Source organism: Cydia strobilella, chromosome 14, assembly GCF_947568885.1.
Source record: "Cydia strobilella chromosome 14, ilCydStro3.1, whole genome shotgun sequence".
In the NCBI taxonomy this organism is placed as follows: domain Eukaryota; kingdom Metazoa; phylum Arthropoda; class Insecta; order Lepidoptera; family Tortricidae; genus Cydia; species Cydia strobilella.
The window spans coordinates 5097891-5121498 of NC_086054.1; the positions used below are offsets into that span (position 1 = coordinate 5097891).

The 23608-nt window shown below is 40.1% G+C and overlaps 1 protein-coding gene across 1 annotated transcript; it reads right to left on the reverse strand.

Moving 5' to 3' along the window:
• Positions 1-885: 885 nt before the first annotated feature.
• LOC134747076 (apoptosis-inducing factor 1, mitochondrial) lies at positions 886-22267 on the reverse strand. The gene is made up of 16 exons (XM_063681641.1): positions 22049-22267; positions 21377-21597; positions 18176-18316; positions 17346-17406; positions 16232-16368; positions 15223-15347; positions 13474-13661; positions 13091-13276; positions 11801-11962; positions 10288-10370; positions 8931-9056; positions 7108-7284; positions 5763-5878; positions 5014-5137; positions 1729-1853; positions 886-1063 (listed from the first exon to the last, which is right to left on the reverse strand). Exons 1-16 carry the CDS (start codon positions 22125-22127, stop codon positions 1048-1050), a joined length of 2067 nt encoding a protein of 688 aa, XP_063537711.1. The 5' UTR covers positions 22128-22267; the 3' UTR covers positions 886-1047.
• Positions 22268-23608: the final 1341 nt, after the last annotated feature.

Below are 23608 nucleotides of genomic sequence, written 5' to 3' on the forward strand. Positions count from 1 at the left end.
CTTATGGCAGAATTGTTGCAAAAGTGACCGCTTTCAGCTTTAAATAATAGTTCCTAATCTCTCCGGTGGCGCTAGTTAGGGTCTGGGACATGAGTATAACATGATTCATGAACCAACAAATAACCCGACCAAATTACGTAGGTTGTTTTAGGTAGTATTTCGGTTTATGGTGGCGCCGCCTAATTACTGTTTTTTGATGGACACTTTTCATACATAGAGATTTGGCTCTTTTATATAGTCTCCATTTGGTCTCCATGATAACAACTTTCATGGAATGACATCTTCCTTACCATAGACCTAGCATTACATAGATCAGCTATACGCGTGCGCCCGTGAGGGACGGAACATACGCAATGCGACAATATGATTGGTCGATTAGATTTGTAGCCCACCGTAAACCATACAAATTTATGGTGGAGAATAAAAAAAAAAGTGAGACTGTGACAAGGACAAACAATAATAGCGCTTTCTCTGCTACTCCTACTGAAAGATACATAAGACTATCCCGTTCGGTCATTTCCCCCCACCCCTCATGAGCGATCCAGTTATAGTTAGAACAAGACTAGAACTAAACTAAACTACTGCCTACGTCAATTCTTAGGATTTAGTTGTCAAGCGGACCCCAGGCTCCCATGAGCCGTGGCAAAATGCCGGGATAACGCGAGGAAGATGAGCGGCAACAGAAATACATATATCATCTGTGAAAATTTCAACTGTCTAGCTATCACGGTTCATGAGATACAGCCTGGTGACAGACAGACAGACGGACAGCGGAGTCTTAGTAATAGGGTCCCGTTTTTACTCTTTGGGTACGGAATCCTAAAAAGGCTCTCAATTTACCTAATGCTTTGTTTTAATTAGGTGTGATTACAAATAAAACGAACATTTAATAAATAGCATGGCTTCCTTTATTAAAAAAAAGAAAGTTTACTTCAAAAACTGACATTGCAGGAATCAATACAAAACAATTTGTTTACTTAAACCGGAGAGATAGGTAACTCCCACGTTACCTGCAGTATACAGCACAATAGTTGCCTACTTCAAGGTCTAGAATTCCCGATATCTGAAATAAAAAAGAGTATGAATGCATGTATAACTAGCTTTTAAAAATGGTATGGAATTTGAACAACTTTGGAAACAAATCAAATTATTTTATTAAATAATATAATATTTATATTTAATATTGATTTTATTCATGAATCTAGTATAACTGGATCGGTCATGAGGGGTAGGGGGAAATGACCGAACGGGATAGTCTTATGTATCTTTCAGTAGGAGTAGCAGAGAAAGCGCTGTTATTGTTTGTCCTTGTCACAGTCTCACTTTATGGTGATTCCCCACCGTAAATTTAGTATGGTTTAGGCCACACTCTTACGAGAACTTAAATAGCGTTGCGTTGCGCGAGTGTGGAGTCGATCTCGCTGATTAGCGAGCTAGACTTCACACTCGCGTTCGCGGCTTCGCGCCGCGATTCGCGCACGAATGTGGAGGGCCCTTTAGGACAATAAAATGTTATGGTCGAAAAACACAAAATTCCCATGTTCAACCACAAGTATGGATGCATAGAAACATACTTGTCATACGCAACGCATGACAAGTATGTTTCTAAGCATACAAATTTCAGGGTTCAGATTGTCATAATGCATCGCATACGTTGCGTACGTGGGATAAATGTGTCCCTGCCTTTACGCAGCGTACATCATCAATCGGAGCCCAAAGGCAACTTACGCCTGAATGCAAGGTCCAGGTTCTTGTATCTCCTCGGGCCGGAGATACACGCAGTGCGTCTCCGAGAACCCGAGCAGGTCCGCCACCAGGTTGATATCGTTGTAGTGCGGCCGTGATCGCAGTATCTGGGGGAAAGAAAAAGTTTTTGACAAAAACTTTTCGAAGCATATCGAAGTGGATCTAATTTAGCTTGCACGATTTGACCCGAACATACATACAAACATTGCAAGTTAAATAACATCTTGTAAAAATATAACCGCATGAATTGCACACTGTTTCTACATGTTTCTACTGTTTCTAGTTGAGTTTAAGTGTAAAAAATTTAAAATATTCGATATTGGTGACAAACAATTTGTATAAGTACAAGTATTGTTAACGATGTTCTAATATTTCGTGAAACGGAAAGCTGAGCAATAGTTGTTGTAACAGACGGACGTACCAGACCACGACCTTGAAGTGGTTAACATACCTCTTTCTCACTCTCACTTATAGCTGCATCCTTAACGGTATTGTTATTTTTGAAAAGGGTGTACATACATTCCAACAAACGGACCGATTGTCTTGGCAACTCGTATTACAACTTTTGTCTCATTCTAACTGTACCTCTATCCCACTCTGTATATTGACAAATTGCAGTAGTCTGTGGAGCCCTTTACTTGTTGCAAGTGTCCAGCTACATGTGCTGTGTGCAAGCACCATTAGTGGCGCCCTCAATTGAGTTGGCAACTGACGAAGGTTTTTATAGATGGCGACAGCGTAGATTTTATCTTTGTCTCTATACCTCGCCCGCCGAATGATGGTCCCCATGGGCGTAGCCAGCATTTTTTAAGGGGTGGGGCAGAAGTAGGGGAGGCTGTGGGTATATGGTAAAGGTCGAATCATACCAACTAAGCTAATGCACTTACCTGTACTAACAATGGCATTGTATTATTACAATACTATTATCTGCTTTTGTTCTCGTAGCCGCCAACTAGTTACTTACAAAATAAATTAGAAGTGTATTGCATGTATATTTAATTTTTAACCTTATTCCTTGTTGAATGGAGGTTAAAATGGTCTAAAAACATGTTGTTACAAATGGTTTTCTACAGAGTGCATTCGTTTTGGGTGTCGACGGTTGTAAAATGCAAATAAAGTTATGTTAGCTATTATTTAGTTAGTGTATTTTGTAGCCTGTTGTTAAAAAATAGAGTCGTTAATCTATACTAACATTTCAAGACATAATCTGCTTTTACTACGAGGTAGTTATCCTAATTTGTGGTTTACCACTCAATGGCATTGTATTCTTGAGACTCTTTGAGTAAACAGGTAGTGCATTAGCTCAATTGATATGATTGCATCTATAACAGGGTACGGTTGAAACAGCTCAAATATTTTCGTAACTATCTACAGGAGAGTGAGGGTTAGGGGAAAGAGGAGCGGTGCCTAGCCATAAATATGATTGTGGGCAATGCTGCGCTCTCAGTTTGGTAAATACGTGTGCAGATGGGCACATTGTATTTTTTGCGTCAAATATAGGTTTTTTGGTAAATTTCTTTGAAAATATCTTAATTATGAATACTACTGCCTTATGGGAAACGGTCGAAAAGATAATTCAGATCCGGAAACCGCCCAAAACTTTTAGTATGTTGTTGGGCATGGTATTGGGTCTCCAAAACTGCCGGGAGACAGCGGCGCCGGCCATCTACTTCAGCGGAATGGCGTCAACAAAATGACTCCCGCCTCGTTGCGAATATTGCATATTGCACCCAAACTATGCATTGCACATGCACGTGTGGGGTATTAAATGAAAGGCTGTTTTGTTTCGAACCCTGGTTTATTTTTATTGGTAAACCAAGGGTTGAGTGCAGTAGTAACAGAAATAATATTTTCCTTACTACCTTGTACCTTGTAGTTGTGAAAATAGCACAAGACTAGGGTAAATTTAATAATTAATAGGTACTAACAAGGAAGAAAAAAGTCTGTAAATAATCTATCTTAAGGCCTGTCCAGACAGAAACAATTTTTCGCCAATCTGATTAAATTGTCCGATCAAATCAGGCCGTGGTGCGGACGCAAACGCCAATTTGGCTCGCCGAATTCGCCGATTATGACTGATATTACCGATAAAATGGGGTGCGGACTGCAGACGCAGGAATACCAATTTGTATTCGCGTAAGGGGGCATTTTTTAATTATTTAAATATTTTTTATTTTTTAAATATTTGAGCGCTCTAAATCGAACAAATTTCAGTAATATCGGTCACAATTGGTGGTCGTTTGCTCCCGTCTGGACTGGACTGGCCTTAACTTCGTTCGGAAAATGCAAATAACTAGACACGATTTCTGTGCATGCGCGCTCGATTCGCTGAGTAATACCAAAATTAATATTTAATTTTGTTATTACATTAATTGTGCCTAAAAATTCTTAGATTCTGGTCAGAGACCAGAAGCGGTCAGAGATCAGGGTGGGGCAACTGCCCCACCTTGCCCCACCGTGGCTACGCCCATGATGGTCCCTAGTACAGTTTATTTTTATATGGAGCAACTATCACGTAAAACGTTTGTAGACACTTTTAGGACGTTTAACACATTAATTTAATTAGAAATGTAGCACTAAATTAATAAAATAAAAATACGGTAAAATCATTGTCTTCTATTATTAAGCCCAAACAAAAGAAGCTTGAATGGACTGTCGTAGGAACCATCATTGGACAAGGTTTTATAAGACCATAGGGTTAGCTTAGCATCCAGGCCAGAACCTAATAAGGAAACGAGAATTTGACACTATCCATAAGATTGATAGGTAAAACCGGCCAACCCCATTAATTTATGTTCTTCGTTGTGTTATCACTACACCTTATAAAACAAGTCCCCTGCGTCTGTCTGTGTGTATGTTCGCGATAAACTCAAAAACTAGTGAACTGATTTTCATGCGGTTTTCACCTATCAATAGAGTGATTGTTGAGGAAGGTTTAAAATAAATAAATAAATATTATAGAACATTCTTACACAGATTGACTAAGTGCCACGGTAAGCCCAAGGAGGCTTGTGTTATGGGTACTCAGACAACGATATATATAAAATATAAATACTTAAATACATAGAAAACACCCATGACTCGAGAACAAATATCTGTGCTCATCACACAAATAAATGCCCTTACCGGGATTCGAACCCAGGACCATCGGCTTCACAGGCAGGGTCACTACCCACTAGGCCTGATCGGTCGTCAAAGGTTTAGGTATATAATTAGCTAAGGTTTTGTGTAACCCGGGTGGGTAGTTGATTTTAATGTGGTAGTCACCTCGGTAGCGACCTCCTTGCGATCCTCGATGGGCGGCATGTTCCAGAACACGAAGCCGACGATCGTCTCGTCGCGCAGGTAGCACAGCAAGCCCCTCTTGTAGCGCTCCTTATACTCCGCCGCGCTGGAAATTATATATTCGCAACATATTCGCAAATTACGCGGGAAATCGCATTAAACGTGATCGTATTTAGCGAGTTTTACTGTAAGTACTACCAACTGTTTGAGGGCCATACATAAAGGGCTTATATTATATAATTACTGTAGGTACACCCAGTGCCGGCCCGAGTCCTTGATCAGGGTAGAGCGAAATCGGGTTTTGGCGCCCTTCGTTGAAGCTTTTTACCCAAAAGCAGAACGAACCGTATTTTGGGCCCGCATCACACTCGCGTCTTTTAAGACTTTTTTTTCTCATTTGCCATTTTAGCGCCCCCTTGCCATCCGGCGCCTAGAGCGGGCGCTCCACTCGCTCTACCCTAGATCCGGCCCTGGGTACACCCATAGGTACAGTAAGCATCAAACGTATCGGATCAGACTACGCGTTAATATTATATACCATTCTCTAATAACTTAACTGTGACAGATACTTAGTATCAAGCATCTGGGATATTATCCCAATTCAGGAAAGTATTCCAGGATGGCAGTTACTTTTGGCGCGTTGGATAAAACACATGATAATGCGTTTTGATACTGACCGCTGAATTTACAACTTCGCGATAACCAGTAAATATGTGAATAAAATCTCTTACTCCTTGTAACAACGCATCTCCATTTTCGCTTCCCTTTCCTTCGCAGGCAAATCCTCTGGGCGGCACGGCTTGAACAGCGCTATGATCGGCATACAAGCACCTACGTCGCCAACCACCTGAAAAATTTAGTCATAAACTGTAAATAGATGTCAGATACTAAAGAAAAAAGTGACGAAGCCCTCCAGTGGTGAAGGCCGGATCCGGTATCTATTTACAGTTTATAATTTATATATAGTAGTGTGACTACTTAAAAAATACAAATATATGATAAAAACCATGCATGCATGTAACTCCTCTGGAGTTGCAGGCGTTCATAGGCTACGGAGACTGCTTAACATCAGGCGGGCCGTATGCTTGTTTGCCACCGACGTAGTATAAAAAAAATATCGATTCCCATCCTACAATACACAATAAAATAGGAAAAAAAATGCAGTGTAGACGCAGATGGAAGTTGCGAGTTCATCGGATGAGAATGGCAAGTATTATTGCTTGAAATGAGGATTTGCAAGACGGTGACCTGTGTTTGTGGAAGACCCGATTATACGTGTATCCTGCATCGCCATGGTCTCACTCAGGGCGAGCCAGCTTCTCGATGTTACAGGGGTCCGTGTACCCTGTCATATTGAAGCAAGCGTTCCGGGTGTAGATTTGGATTAGACTGCACACCTGCATCTCTACAGTGTCACCCAGGCCAGGCGTGTCTCACTCCGCGATTTCGTCGCGTCGCTACAAGTACCTGCGGCCCTCAATTTTGAGGTTTTTCCATAGTAATTGTCGCACACCGTCACGGAACGCGCGCTTGCGCCGCCTTGCGCGTAGTAGACGAGTTCTGTTAGGGAGTGAATCTTCTGTACATAGTACTATTACATATTCTGTGCCCAGGGTAAGCCAGAACTGCTAAATTTTACATGACTTCCAGTACCCGGTCATGCTGATACGAGCAACGTAGCACTGTCGAACGACGGCGTACTTGTGGTTGGACAAAGAATAGTAAATTTGGGAGAGAAAGTCCTGAAAAGATTCCCAAGATCCTTATTAATGATTTATGTTAGGACAATAAAAAGTTATCATTGAAAAACAGACAATTCTCATGTCCATTCACAAGTGGCGTCATTTCACAGTGCCTATTTCTGGAATGGTGCGTAGGCTTCGTGGTCGGAGCCCTAAACGTTGGACAGACCAGGTGGCGTCAAGCCTGGAGATGTAGGTCAGCACGGCTCTCCACGAGGCAGAGGACAGAAGCCGATGGAGAGAAGCCATCCCGAAACTTCTTCGAAGGAGTCACGATCCTCAGTAATGAGGGAACGACGGTGGAGGAAGAGGAGGAGTTCTGGAATATACACACCTGCATCTCTAACACGTCGCCCAGGGTAAGCCAGGAGGAGTTCTCTATGTTGCAGGGCTCCCAGTACCCCGTCATGTTGAGTCCGGCGAGCTGGCCCTCCTCCACGGCGGGGGTGTAGTTCTGGAAGCGTTGGCGGGTGTTCTTCCATTGCGAATAGAAGCTGGCTGCGTCGCCCGCCTGAAACGGAAAACACGAGTCTTGACAACAAAATAAAAAATAGGCAGGTAGTTGGTTAGGACTCGAGTCCTTTCCTTTGAGTCCTCTGCTTTAGCTTAGGAGACGACTCACTTATTCAGACGCATTGAATTAAGTCTAAACTCGAGTTTTTTTTTACATGTTAGAGACCCGAGTTTCACAGACTTAAGATGCCGGTGTCGATTTTAGTCGCAAAAATGTAAAATTGATAGATTTAGTCGGTGAAATTGTACACCTTTTGTTACCTAATTGAAATAACAAGTACTGGTTTCTATTAGCACGTCTTCTTATCTTGCCTTTTATCAGATAAATTTTTTGAAAACAGACTCACAAAATTAGTAATAATTCTGATGGACGTTTAGGTAAACGCGCGTAAAGCACTGATTTTGTCGCTCTTATTTGTAAATTTCGTAAAGTTTGGACTGCTAAAAATGGTAAATTTGTATTACACATATTCTGTACTTGACGTTTATCAGATTACATTTTTGTTATATGATAAAAGAAATGAAAGTTAAACGAATTCAATTTTCTCCAGAAATTACTTCAAAACAAGTGACAATTTCTCTGAAAATCGACTTAATTTTAACGTAATTTTGATACTTAAACAATCTACAACTTTTGCTGAAACTATTCTTGTACCTATACATCAATTTGTATAATTTACCAACATAATTTTGATGAATTTTTAAAAACTGCCCCTTCTCTTCATATATTACCGGTGACGCACGCTCGCGACCTCATTATTAAAAGGCAAGATGAGAAGACGTGCTAATAGAAATCAATTCTTGTTATTTAGATATTACGTAACAAAACGTGTATAATTTCAACGACTAAATCTATCAATTTCACATTTTTGCTCCAAAATCGACTACGGCCTCTTAAGTTCTTTTCACCACTGAAAAGGTCTACAAAAAACTTTTTTTTTACAAAAAATCATGGGTGAAATTAACCATACAATACAATAACGCTTATTTTCTTCAGTGCTACTTGTATTTAGTTAAAACCTACAAAATCGTCGATGGAGCCTTCATTCAGGCTTGAGTTTTTTGAGTTGTGCTTAAAAGATACTTAATAAAGACTCTACTCGGGACTTAAAGACTCGGAAGTATTTTTGAGTCTTATAGAAACGAGTCGAGGTCTTAAAATTTAGACTCAAAAGAATAGTTCCTACCTCAGGGTATAATAAAAAAAACACTCCTGCCTTTGAATAAGGTTTAAACAGCCAATCATCAAACAAAAACTTACATACATGCATGTCTTAGACGTCCTAAGATTTATAATCAAAATATTCAAAATATTAGACAGTACGAATATGTTTATTAACAAACTAAAAAAAATAGCTTATTGATAGAACTTTTTATACTGTACTGCAATTATTCAACAGTGACAAATGCAATAACTAATTAATTATTACCAAACTATGACTACATGACTACCATGATATTTTAATGTTGACATATTATTTCTATTGTAATTTTAATTTAATAATTTATTGTAATTTTAATTCTAGACATATTTTATTTTATTCTCAATTATGTGATGATAATAATTAATTTTCTAATGTTGACTTGTCATGTAATATTTTAAGAATATTATGAATAAATGAGTATGAGTATGAGTATGAGTACCGCATAGAGATGCGTCCGCGCGGCCAACTCGGTGTTCACCAGGAAACCGCCGTTGACCTTATCCTCCTCCAAGAATGAGGGCTCGGCTATGTCCATGCGAGGAGTTGTGCCCACGCACACAAAAACCTGGTTAAAATTCAACATTTTGTAAAAAAACTGTTTAGTTTTACTTATGCAACATGCAGACGAAAAATACAGACATTATATTACTATTTAAAACTTTCGCGGTTTAAACACATATTAAATCACATTTAGAAACGGGTCTATCGCGAATTTATTTTGTTACCTTTATTTACCGACGTTTCGACACAGGTTTCACTGGTCGTGGTCGCGGCTAACTGACGTCCCAGCAAAATGTCAAAACAGAGATTCGTGTGACTACCCCACGAAAAGTGCATTTAAAGTTCGAGGTAGACATCACATTTTCAAACCACCCACTACACATAAAAGTTAATTATTGTCAATAGTCCGACACACAACACTCACAACATCCGCACTTTAAATGCACTTTTCGTGGGGTAGTCACACAAATCTCTGTTTTGACATTTTGCTGGGACGTCAGTTAGCCGCGACCACGACCAGTGAAACCTGTGTCGAAACGTCGGTAAATAAAGGTAACAAAATAAATTCGCGATAGACCCGTTTCTAAATGTGATTTAATATTATATTACTATACAAATTAGTCCTACATAGCTATAAGAATACTTGCCCTATGCCCTTTATATGGTGCCATGTTATTCTATGATTAAATTTGTATTGTAACAACTATGTACAGTCAGCAGCAGAAGTTGCTAAGTTGTAAGCACGCGAATAAGACAATAGCAACAGCGGGGCAACTTGTGGCGAGCTGACAGTGAGTGGCGACAACGCGGACCCCTATTGCAGAGGTCCTTCATCTGGTCCTCGCCTCTGTGCTTGCCATGACTGGCCGGCCAGTCGGAGAGAGTGGAGTCGCAACCTATGCCTCAGGTTGGAAGTGTAAAATGTCATAACGCCGGCGTCCTGCTGAACGAATTACCGGGATCTGGCTACCGCAGACTCATCACCTCTCGACAACCTCACAGCCGTATATTCCGTACTATACACACCCAAAACTTTAAAATAATGTAATCTATCTTATGTAATTAAATGTAATTAAATTAAATTTCTGACGTGTAATATGTAACAATATTATTAATAAATGAGTATGAGTATATGTTTCAAGCTCTCCGAGATCGTCCATATTGATTCCCCCTCGGCATGGTGTTTAATCCAGCACTGTATTTCATTACGTGGTCCTTTTATTTATATGCAAATTTATTTATAAGTAAATATATTTATTGTGGTCCCTAGAATTACTTGTTAATAAAAAACTCACATAATCAGTGATAAGAGATGACCCGTCGCTCAGCGTCAACTCTAGCCGACCGTCTTTTGACAGGAAAGCGTCGTGTGGTGTCGCTGAAATAAAGACATCGTTCAATAAACAAGTGGATACCTTTTTCTTAAGTATTCATGTACTTAAGAAAAAGGTACCGTGTAATGCAGTGCTTGAGGCTGGATTCTAAATAGTGTCTTCGGCCTCTAGGCCTGGTACCTATGTCACTTTTTAGGGTTCCGTAGCCAAATGGCAAAAAACGGAACCCTTATAGATTCGTCATGTCTGTCTGTCTGTCTCTCTGTCTGTCCGTCCGTATGTCACAGCCACTTTTCTCTGAAACTATAAGAACTATACTGTTGAAACTTGGTAAGTAGATGTATTCTGTGAACCGCATTAGGATTTTCACACAAAAATAAATAAATAAACAATAAATTTTGGGGCTCCCCATACTTGGAACTGAAACTCAAAAATTTTTTTTTCATCAAACCCATAAGTGTGGGGTATCTGTGGATAGGTCTTCAAAAATGATATTGAGGTTTCTAATATAATTTTTTTCTAAACTGAATAGTTTGCGCGAGAGACACTTCCAAAGTGGTAAAATGTGTGTCCCATAAGAGAATGATAAAACTGAAAAAAATATATGATGTACATTACCATGTAAACTTCCACCGAAAATTGATTTGAACGAGATCTGGTAAGTAGTTTTTTTTTAATACGTCATAAATGGTAAACCGCAATTTACCTTTCACTCACGTTTCGCATAAAAAAATACATTGTTAAAATTATGTAATGTACTGAGTCCGACTCGCACTTGGCCGGTTTTTTGAGTATAATGAGATATGACATAAATTGTCTTTTTTTGCAAAAAAAAATATTTTAGGTAGGTACAAGCTATTACAGATACTAGTGAGTGTGGTATCACGACGTTTCTGATAATAATTTGATGATTCCCGTGAAGGGGTTGGGCGGTCGAAGTATATTAGCAGATGGCGCCTGCATAGCTTGATGAAGATCCCTAGAATTGTGTCAAATTTTTGTTTTGGAAGTAAAACTTCTTTAGGCGCGACTAGAGGGTAACTCAGATTTTTTTTCTGACGAAGTAACGCTCAGTAGTGACACACGCACAATAGGACACACGTCAAAGTGCCAACATAGCGATAAACGTCAAAGAAGTTTTTCTTTAATCGCGCGTAAAGATTACAAGCACACACTTTTTTAATGGAATTTTATGCCCTGATTGCCAGCCCTTTAAGCCAAGTCTCATAGAAAAAGGGACAAGCTATGATGGCGCCATTTGTGTCGTTTTCAAGCAAAAGGTACCACATTGTCGCTTGCCATTAGGACGCTCTGACAGGTTTTTCGTATAAACAATTACAATACAATACAACAATTCAGTACAAGCAAGCAATTTTCGTCCTTATGTTAAGCGACAATATAGTACCTTTTGATTGAAAACGTCACATCTATGCAAACCTTTGACAGTTGCCAATCCCATTACAACAATACTTACTTTTAGGCATGATGTTGACGCCTTCGCACTTGATCTTCTCCGCGGCCCACTCCCCCAGATACTCGGGTAGGATGCTCCCAAGAATGCCGCCGTCTTTATACATCTGGACGATCTGTAGCGGCGGTTTGTTTGCGTCTTTTTCGTCCTTTTCCACTTTTTCCTCTGTAAATAAAATTGCGTTGAGATTGAATAATCTGAATACACTGTAATCGTCTCTCGGTAGATGTCGCTTTACGCTATAAGGGAAGGAATGGAAAGATTTGCAAGGTTCTGGTAGGCTTCCGTAGCTCAATTAGTTAAGGCCGTTTCATCGGTTCGTGGCTGTCACTGTCACATTTCGCAAGAAAGAACGGGAAAGATCATACGCGCCAAGTGTCAATTTTGATCGAATTTTGTCGATTTTTATTTATTTTAAAAACGTTACCTTGCAATATCGAAATTCGAAAGCTATGAAATTACTATTTAAGTTAAGATTGTTTTTTCTTCGTTTTTTGTTTATAGTATTACATAATAAATAACCGAGTAAAGTAGGATTAAAAGTCCGGGTTACTTTGGAAATTAATTGTATCGAGCGAAGTGTCATAATTCGTGTATCGGAACTATCGGAAGCTATGTTGTTAAAGATAATAAAGTCAAGAACTACATATATTTTTTCCACGTCTACAAATATCAACGCCTCTTAGAAAAACATGATCATATAAGGAGATTTTTCGCCTTCTGGCTCAGGGAACCGCCTTAAGAGCACGCACGGATTGCGGAGGTTGCGGGTTCAAGTCCTGCCGGAAGCGTAACTTTTTCCATTTTTTTCTTTAATATAAAATTTGGAGTATCGCTCGCAGACGTATCTTCATGTAAAAAAATTGGTTTATGTGTCATCACATCCCTATTGTCAAAGAGGATATAATAAGATAGGGCGGTACTGTCATAGTAAATTTTGTAACCACGGTAAATTCACTGCCATCTATCGACAAACTTTAAAACTAAAAATGAAAATTTATAAAAATACGATAAAATGTATTTAAATATGGATAAATGATTTTTTTTATTTGCATTAATTATTTTTATGATTTTGACCCATGTTCTTTCACTGATATGCGTTAAAATTGTTAAATAACAAACGAAACCGTCAACGCCCTCTATACGAGAGTAGGCCAAAACTAGTGGCGCCATCTGATCGAGAATCAAATTTTAGGTATTTTCGAGGCACGTTTTTTCCTTAGACTGTATCCATCTATTACGGAGTTATATCTATCTTTGCTATCGTTCAGTAAACAAAAACAAACGCGTTACCCATCTTAGCCAGATGCCAGGCCAGCTCGCAGCTGAGCGGGCCGCCGCCGACGATGGTGACGTGGCGCGCCGCCCGGACCTTCCGGAACGCGCTCTCGAGGTCCCGGATCGTCCGGAACGTGGTCACCTTGGTCCGGACCTCTTTGGGAGCTATCTTGAATATGTTCAACTGTACTGGTTGCGAGCCTGAAATAGAAACATTCGTTTTTAGGGTTCCGTACCCAAAGGGTAAAAACGGGACCTTTTTATTATATATTTTTATTGGATTACTAAGACTCCTCTGTCCGTCTGTCTGTCCGTCTATATAACCAGGCTGTATCTCATGAACCGTGTCTAAAATTTTTACCTAAGAATACTTTGGTGTTGTAACGAAGTTCACTTACCAACAGCAATTAAGCACTTCTCATAATACATAGGTCGTTCGCCGCACAACGTCTTAATGTAAGCAATATGGTTCTCCGCGTCGATTCTCAGCACACACCAACCGGACGCGATGGACACCGCCGGACCCTCTTCTTTCCGGTAGAACTTGACAGGATCCATGAAGTTTTTACACTTTGATAAGTACATTCTGACAAAAGTAAAAAAAATAAAATAAAACTAACACGTTTATTTTTGGCCTGACGTTTCGAACGTGACGTTACGTTCGTGGTCACTGTAGTAAAGACAAAGACAGCTAGGTATAGACTGATTTATTATTTTAATAACCTACCCACACCATACATATTTGTCAATATACTACATCTCCCTCTTAATGAATTCATTAAGCTACCTAAATATAACAAGCTTTAACCTACTTAGAGTACAGTAATTATTGTGTTAATCGTTACACAATAATATATAATTATAGCTAATACATTTCTCGAAGAGCTGGATTTTCACTTTTATTATTATGTTTTCAAAGTCTAATTTCGCTAACCAGCATACCTTCGTGAGATGCAGTATCTACAATCTTAATCTTACATAATGGCCGTACAGTTATAAATCTCACCTAGGTACTACTTATTTACTATACTTTATAATGTTTATCCTTCCTTTCCTTAAAAATTATTGGTTTTGATCATAAGTATGCCTAAACTTAATTACATACTTGTGTTGAAAACAAAACAGATATTCCTTAATACAATATATGTTTTGTTGTCATATACATAGGGTTTATTAGATTTATTAATAAACTTGCTTGTACATCCGAAGGTTCCTTGTGTACACCAGATGCCTTTAAAAACACTTTAAACTGCTTTAACCATTTGCGCCATGAATCAGCACGATTCGCCGGGCCGCCTTCTAGTTAATTCCGCAGGAGGACGCGCGTGCTCCATTGTTGAAAACACGTATTTACTAACCGTGCACTTGTTTTAATTACAAAAGCTTATCACACGACACTTAATACTGTAATTTATTCGATATTTCCGAGCACCGCTGTCACCATGTAGTAAAGACAAAGACAGCTAGGTATAGACTGATTTATTATTTTAATAACCTACCCACACCATACATATTTATCAATATACTACAGTCACAGGCAGACTGGCGAGGAATTGTATCAACATCTTCTTGCTGCGCGGGTTTTGCAAATGTAAGGGGGAAAACATCCCACCACATACCATCGGATGTCGTGAGTGTTGTGTGTAGGCAAAGTGACAACCCTAGCGTACTAGATAATAATCAAGGATCATGTGCGGGTAGTTCGCAAAGTAAAAAAGTAAAAAAGATTTAAAAAAAAGTGACGTGATAAAAAAACGAGAAGTTGACAGCGCAAACATAATCTAAGGATGTCCAATTTTGGGTACCAGTTTTGAAATGATAAAATTTCGATTTGCATATAAAAATATGATAAGTTTCCGAAATTATTCCATGTCAATATTTGGCAATTTTTGAAAATTATGTATCATTTAAACACCCAAATATATTTGAGAATAATTTTGTGTATTGTCGACCGGTGCTTTGTCCAAGATAAGGATTTGCCACACGGATGCGTTCTGCGTTCTGCGGGCAGCGGTCAGGTCAAACTTCAACTTCAAAGGTTGCTGTCAATGTTGTTCATACATAATGCGGGTTTAACCTGACCGCTGACCGCAGAACGCATCCAGTGTGGCAAATCCTTAAGGTGTTCGTCTATTTGCAATACGTACGTTTTATACTTCTGATCGAAGTATTTCAGAGTTTTCATGTCAGGCGGGAATTTGTTCCACCACATATATTTGGACATTGGAAGTCTCTCGTATGGCAATATGTCTTCTTTCGTCACGAAAAACACCTGCAGACACGATATAATTATATAACTATTTTAACTTAACAATTAACTTAATTTTAACTTAATAATAAGAATTTCACAAAAGGATCGTCAAACACCAAAATTGTATAAAAAAAATATATTCTAGAAACTTTCTAGAATAAAAATATAAATGTCAAAAAATACGGATTATCTAGTATAGGTATTCATTGCATTATCAATTTCATCATTATTAACTAATAATAAATTATTTTTAATCCCACTTAATCCCACAGTGCAAGGTATAGGCTTTAGAGTTAAGCTTACGTTTTATAATTTTTAAATTTATTAACAGATAATTCGTAAATTTGACAATTCATAATTTTGGAAAAGAGCTGAAACTCTTCAAACTGCTGGATCGATTTATCAAACATTGCTAGGAACCTCAGCAAGGAAACTTGCTTTCACTTCATCGAAATCGGTACATCCGTTAGAGCTAGGATGCCACACAGACGAGACAGACATACAGACATTGGCGTCAAACATATAACACCCCTCTTTTTGCATTTTACCCGATTTGATATTTTTAGGGTTCCGTACCCAAAGGGTAAAAACGGGACTCCACTAAGCTGTCCGTCTGTCTGTCACCAGTTGAAATTTTCACAGATGATGTATTTCCGTTGCCGCTATAACAACAAATACTAAAAAGTACGGAACCCTCGGTGAGCGAGTTTAGTATTTGTCGTTATAGCGTCAACAAAAATACATCATCTGTGAAAATTTCAACTGACTAGCTATCACGGTTCATGAGATACAGCCTGGTGACAGACAGACAGACGGACAGTGGAGTCTCAGTAATAGGGTCCCGGTTTTACCCTTTGGGTACGGAACCCTAAAAACAGTGAGCGGCAAGATGAAGGGAATGATACCTTGGCTTTCTCGTCATGTTCCATGATAGTGTGGTAGGCGGACCACCCCGCGGGCCCGGTGCCTATAATGAGGTACTGCACGCATGGGGGCAGATCGGCATCGTGGTAAGGCCTTTTCACCTTCAACCGAGGCTGCCCTGTAATAAAATAAAAAAGTTTTTGGCAAAAAAAATCATTTTTGCTACAAGTTTTTACTATCTAATACGTGGTTTTTAATACTTTACACAGGCATCGAGAAAATTCTAACAACCCCAAACACATGAATCTAGTATAACTGGATCGGTCATGAGGGGTGGGGGGAAATGACCGAACGGGATAGTCTTATGTATTTTTCAGTAAGAGTAGCAGAGAAAGCGCTGTTATTGTTTGTCCTTGTCACATTCTTACATTTTTTTTATTCCCCACCGTAAATTTAGTATGGTTTATGGTGGGCTACAAATTTACTCGACCAATCATATTGTCGCATTGCGTATGTTCTGTCCCTCACGGGCGCACGCGTATAGCTCATCTATGTAATTGTAATGCTAGGGTCTATGCCCAAACACAATTACTTTGCGTTGTTTTATCACGGAGTCCCCATGGCCACCTCCTGTCTCCATCATCAGATCAGCTCCATGTCATAATAATATTACATTATCATTCGATTTACACGTGTATGCAAAATTTCAGCTCTATCGGAAATCGGTAAGTGAGTCCAATTTAGTTTCCAAGATTAGACTGTTAAGGATTTGCCACACTGGATGCGTTCTGCGGTCAGCGGTCAGGTCAAACCCGCATTATGTATGAACAACATTGACAGCAACCTTTGAAGTTGAAGTTTGACCTGAGCGCTGCCCGCAGAACGCATCCAGTGTGGCAAATACAGTTCCCGATTCGCCAGATTCTTGTTTCGCCGGATTCTTGTTTCGTCGGATTATCTTATACTCGGATTGTGACGTCATAAAGTAAATCCGGCGAATCAGAACTAACCGTCAAATCTTGGAAGCTAATTTTGTCCCACTTACCGATTTCCGATTGAGCTAAAATTTTGCTACTGAATGTATGACAACGCAAACGGCTACACACCGGAAGTAACAGCATAAGAAATTGGGACGATAAATTAATTTCAACTTACATATTGTGTCGTACATCCCCGATTTCTGGAGTTTATCCTTGTATGCCCAATATTTGTAAACCTGGCAAAGATATACCATGTCATAAATCGATCGAATGTCGTTAGCTTAAGGGGCCCACTGTCTATCAGTCCGCCGGACGATATCGGCAGTCAGTTCTTTGGAACTGTCAATTTTTTTGGGTTCCCTACCCAAAGGGTAAAAACGGGACCCTATTACTAAGACTCCGCTGTCTGTCTTTCTGTCTGTCTGTCCGTCTGTCACCAGGCTGTATCTCATGAACCGTGATTATGTATTTCTGTTGCCGCTATAACAACAAATACTAAAAATAGAATAACATTAATATTTAAGTGGAGCTCCCATACAACAAACGTGATTTTTTTGCCATTTTTTGCGTAATAGTACGGAACCTTTCGTGCGCGAGTCCGACTCGCACTTGGCCGGTTCTTTTGTTCTAATTGACAGGCCGATATCGTCCGGCGGACTGATAGTCAGTGGACTCAGTGGGCCCCTTTACGCCGCCCCTACGCTTACGTAATGGTCGTATTGTATGTGGACATTCATAGCCAGGTTCCTCCCAATATCTATATTGTGATTACCTGATTACCTATGCAGATAATCTTCTATCTGGCTATCTGATCTGAGAGGTAGAAAATGAGGAGTAGTTCATAGTAAGGCGCTTAGCACACTGGTTACGATTCGCACGTCGCTCCGATGTTTGAGCGAGAAAAAGCTATGCACGTATTATAGCGACATCCCGCTCGCACATCGGAACGAGGCGCAAGTCGTATCCATGGTTCCAGTGTGTTAAGCGCCTAAAGACTGTACTAACCACTCCCAAGGCAGCAAGGAGAGCGGTGGTAGTCAAGATGTAGAACCACGAAAACGGCTTTTTAGGGACCGGCGGGCATGGCGGCGGCGGCGGCGCGATCGGTGCGCAAGTGCCTTTTTTTCGCGAGCAGTCTATTGAAGCCTGAAAACATTCAATGCGATACTAGTGTCTATTGTTTTTACGAAATTGACGAGCAACCTTAATCTAAAATATTATTATGGTTCGTTCAGATCTTGCGAATCTTGCTTAAGTGCTTACGCGCCATTTATAAAGGCTTGTGCACACCGGAGGATGCAAATCCTTATAAGAGACGGCACACTGCTTGCGTGTACGGCTTCAACAATTTAGCGCACGCGCACGTCAAGGGCATAAATATATATACATTCCCAAAGTTTCAAAAATATGTGTATGCTCTTACACCTTAGACAATAAAGTCGTGTTCACATATTTTTAAGCCATTTGTCTGGATCGATATTTTTGCTTTCGACTGTACAGGCATACGGTGTGTGCTCCGCTCTGGTTTTAAAGTGAATGGCCGCGCGAAATCGCCTTTTCATACAAAGGCAGTGCTCATTTTCCTCTCTGGATATGAACACCAATTGAAAATATAAAATCTCTTTCACGCTTATCGCACGCGTGCTGCACGTCGTAAATTACGAATAGCACGCGAGCAGTGCTCATTCGAAAATTATTTGTGAATGGCACGTTCGCCAGACCTGGGGCCGATTTCTCGAACGATATTAGTCTAATATTATTAGTGTGTTGTCATAGAAACCCATACGATTTGACAGATTGTGGACTAGTTATATTAGTCTAATATCGTTCGAGAAATGGGCCCCTGAACGCAAATATACACAGGACGTAATACTTACTAGCCCAAACAATTTAGAAAACTCGCGTAGTGCAACTATTATAGGGACCGTGCGCGTTGGAGGGTCTGCCATCTTGTGGCCTGAATCGTAAACATAAACATGTGCGCAAAGCAAGTGCTACCATTTACCGTTCTTGTACGTTTTCTTGTGCATAGTAGGTTCTGCCATTTTGTGGGCTACGTCGGAAGCATGAACATAACATTTACGCCTCGCGCCAAAAACCTGACGGCACATGACTGGCGCGACAGTATTTTATTTATTTATTTACCAGAGATAAATAACAAATTTTACATGGTAATTGCTAAAAAGTATCGTGAAACCAGAATGGTTTGTCTCGATACTCCATTCCGCAGTACTTACATAATCAAATATACAATACAATACTTAGGTACACATCCAGTTCGTAAACAACACAATAATTGCAAAGAATCACACAAGTGAGCGCATCTCATCACACCGGCCGCGGCCGGCCGAGCAAAACTAGAACCGGTCGGCGCATACTCTATACAGGCTGCTCCATTTATGCTATACGAAATAACATAATTATTCAATTTAGTTAAAATAATTTAATTGTTTAAGCATTTCTTTTTTAAGAATATTTCCTATATTATTTGGTGTTATCTTATCTTTCCATTCTTTAGGTAACTTATTTATTAGGTCTGGTATGATGTAATCTGATGTTCTACCATAAATATCTATCTCGCCGCGAGATACGACTACCCGTCTTTTACTAACTGTATGAATTAAAGGGGGACGGGTAGTCTATGTCGCGGCGAGATACTCTCGCGCCAATCATGTGCTAGCCCGGCTGTGTCCCCTATAGTTCACGTTCGATGATTTAGTGATGAAAAACAAATCCTGTATAGGTAATCCTTTAACCTTTTGGACGCCAATGGCCGATATATCTGCACCGCAGGTCCAACGCCAAAGACCGATTAATCTGTCACATACCACAGAGCAACATAGACCTACGTGCTTGTGCATAGTTTTTTTTATTTTATACCACGACGGTGGCAAACAAGCATACCTACGGCCAGCCTGATGCTAAGCAGCCACCGTAGCCTATGGACGCCTGCAACACCAGAGATATTACATGCGCGTTGCCGACCCTTTAAAAACCTGTACACTCCGTTTTTGAAGAACCCCATACTGTACATCATACCATTCCGTACCATACATCAATTTCAGTTTAGACATTTCGGTGACGTGGCGTCCGAGTGACAGCTTTTGTGTTTGACACGGCGTCGAAAAGGTTAAAAGGGTACCTAAATTATTGTGACCCTAATGGTTGGTCCATTTTCACATTTGAAAGGGGACAATGCAAGCCCCTAAAACAAAAAGCCTTTAAATAATCAAATGAAAATCCACTAAATACAACGTACTGTCCGCGCGCCAATTCCGTGCATTCGGAGGTCGATAAAGTGGGGGGGGGGGGGGGGTTACCCGTACGTACAAAATGATACCAGTCACCATCACTGTCATGACGCCCAACATTCCTAACATTCCTCAGCCGTGCACGGAATTCGCGGGCGGATAGTACCTACTTTTTCTAATTTTCTAACGTTCACCTATTAATTTGTGATGTTGTATAAGTACAATCAGTAGCAGAAGTTGCTAAGCGGGCCAGATGTTCAAAATGATCTTGACGCGACTTTATTGTTAAGAGAGTAAGAGAGTGTCAAGGTAATTTTGAACACCTCGCCCACTTAGCAACTTCTGTTGCTGAGTGTACTCTAAACAAATATGAATGAAAATGAAAATGAAAAATGTTTATTTCTTTTAAAACATACAGGTTATTTTACAATGGTAAAGATCTCCTAGTAGGTATACAATACCTGTGGCAGGAGATCCTGCTCATCCGTTATGTTACGAGTAGTTACCTATATAATAAAAATAAATGAACAAAAAGTACTTATATTAAGTAAGATTAGAAGCTTAAAAATAACAAAAGGGAAATTGCATGATACTTAAGTTTGTGTGTGTGTGTGTGTGTGTGTGTGTAAATATAACAGTCAATAAAACATTGTTCACTCAAACGTATAATTTGAGTTCGACTATCTTTTTTGCTGCTGAAATTGCATCGAACGTTAACCTTTTGGACGCCAATGATAGATATATCGACACCGCAGGTCCAACGCCAAAGACTGATTAATCCGTCACAGACCACAGAGTAACATAGACCTACGTGCATGTGCATAAAGTTCAATTTCAGTTTTGACACTCAATTTCGAGCCAACCTATCATCGACTTCATGTTGGTTCATGTCCGTCTGCAGGTGCAGGCACTAAGTCTTGAGCGAGCTGCTGTTTGAAAATTTTTGTGAAATTACCTTAGCATTTCCAGCCGGCATCGGCGGTACAACGACCTCCGGTACTTTAATCCTGTACGGGTCGTTGTTGTACGGCATGGGGTCTTGAGGGCACTCGCAGCGCCACTGCGGCGGCGGCGGGTAGGACTTGGGCCATGGTTCGACGGATCTATCGGAGGTTTGGGGCACGTTGGTGCAACAACCGGATTTATTTGATTTGGCGTACCATCTTCGATGTGTTCCTGTTGAGGTTGAGTCGCATTAGGTAGTGTTTAGAGCTTGGAGTTTAAAGCTACAGTTTGTTTTTTCTCAAGGCTCGATCTATATCAGTCACTTAACCGATATGGCTGTCCTCAATAATTATATGCAAGCATTACTAGAAAGCATGAATGTTGCTTTGACAGCATAACTCATCGTGCCATTGGACATTACAAGTATTACAACTGACGACACATTTAAGAATCCTTGGCGAAAATTATATGTGACCACACGTCCATACATCATGTCCATAAGATATATAAGTAATAACAGTTGTAAGGTCCAATGCGTTCATAACCATGTCACGTGAAATATGACTTTAATCCATCAGATAGCGTACCGTAAAACATTGTATTTTAATTATCTGCCTGTAAGATATTAAATACCTTACTTTTAAATAAGAGTCAGTCGCAATGTAGAAAGAAAGGTACTTACCCCCCAAACTGTAGAGATTAAAATCGAAAGCGGTTGAACCAATGTGTTTACTGCAGCATTTCAGTGAGTTGATTAACATTTTTTACGTCTTGGTTTTGATACTCGGAATTTTTCAGTTTTGTTATTTAAGTTATTTTGGGTCTAAAAACTGGCTGTCATTTTGAAAGGATAAAGATATTTTGTCGAATGTTTGAATTTAGAAACTGGAATTTGGTTTTTAGCTATTTTTTTAAATAATGTACCTTTGTAATATTTTCACCCATGAAGGTTTACTTTTATGGCGCTTGCACATGACGCATATTGGGAAATTCGAAATGAATAGGGAATATTACGCGAAACTCTGCGTAGGGGGCGCCAGGGCGCCAGTACCACAATCTAAGGGTCTGTCGTGAAACAAGAAAATTTCTTTATTTAACATCTCTGTCACTCTTGCACATTCGAGAGATAAAGAGGCAGGTAGCGAATTTTCGGATTCGCGTTTCCCGGTAGGTCCTCTGTAAGCAAGTCATATTTTATTATCTCTGAAAACTTGTCAAAAACCTGTTAAAGGTACAGTAAGTATAGGTTACTCTATGGTTTACTAAAAAGGCTAGTCCTGCACTCTGGTGGCAGAACGTTGCAGTAATATGCCCTATTAAAAACAATAGTTTAAAAAAGCATCCAGGTCCAATGACATGAGCACGTACCAGTGAGTGCATCATCCGCGCGATCTGCTGGACTGGAGGCAGCGCTCCATACCCTACAAATGACCTGTGCGTTACACACGATGCATGAGATGCGATCAAGTCTGGACCCTAGGGCAGCTAAGACTGCAAGCCACTGTGTGCAAGCTACATTGGCTTTGTGTTCAAAGTCTTATATGATTGCAATAGCAGTCACGATTGCAGTGGTGGGTGTCCTTGAGCGACCGCACAGGGCGGACACGCTATACATCAAAAATCACTTGTGTTTCTATGTGTGAACGGCACGTCTGTACAACGCATCATAGTGTGAGTAAGTTGCTTAAAAATAGTACTGAGCGGCCGGCAAACGGCCGTCAATCTGCTGTCGCGGGGCGAGGTAATTCGAGTCGGGGCGCGGCGGTGCGTGGCCGTTCTGTATAATAATACTATTATACTGCAGACTACTTTAGCTGGCACTCAAGCGTAGTGGGCTAGTGGGTAAAATACAAGCCACGACAACGTACGGTGTGGGAAAATGATGGAAAAATGTGAGGACTTGAGATCATGGAGACTATATAAAGGAGCCAAATCTCTATGTATGAAAAGTGTCCATCAAAAAACAGTAATTAGGCGGCGCCACCATACACCGAAATACTACCAAAAACAACCTACGTAATTTGGTCGGGTTATTTGTTGCCTTACATATTATACTCATGTCCCAGAGCCTAACTAGCGCCACCGGAGAGACTAGGAACTATTATTAAAAGCTGAAAGCGGTCACTTGCAACAATTCTGCCATAAGAGATTGGCATCCTTTCTATACCATCCATACTTGAGATTATTTAGCTGTCAACTGTCAGATAACTAATGTACTCTATATCCGTCAGGGCGGCGCCAC

Excerpts from the sequence above, each read along its gene's own strand:
- LOC134747076 (XM_063681641.1), bottom strand. The coding sequence starts at position 22,127 with ATGTTAATCAACTCACTGAAATGCTGCAGTAAACACATTGGTTCAACC. Across the intron at positions 11,963-13,090 it reads CTGGCATCTGGCTAAGATGG|AGGAAAAAGTGGAAAAGGAC; the intron begins GTAACGCGTTTG and ends TTTTATTTACAG. Across the intron at positions 9,057-10,287 it reads CATCTCTTATCACTGATTAT|GTTTTTGTGTGCGTGGGCAC; the intron begins GTGAGTTTTTTA and ends AATTTTAACCAG.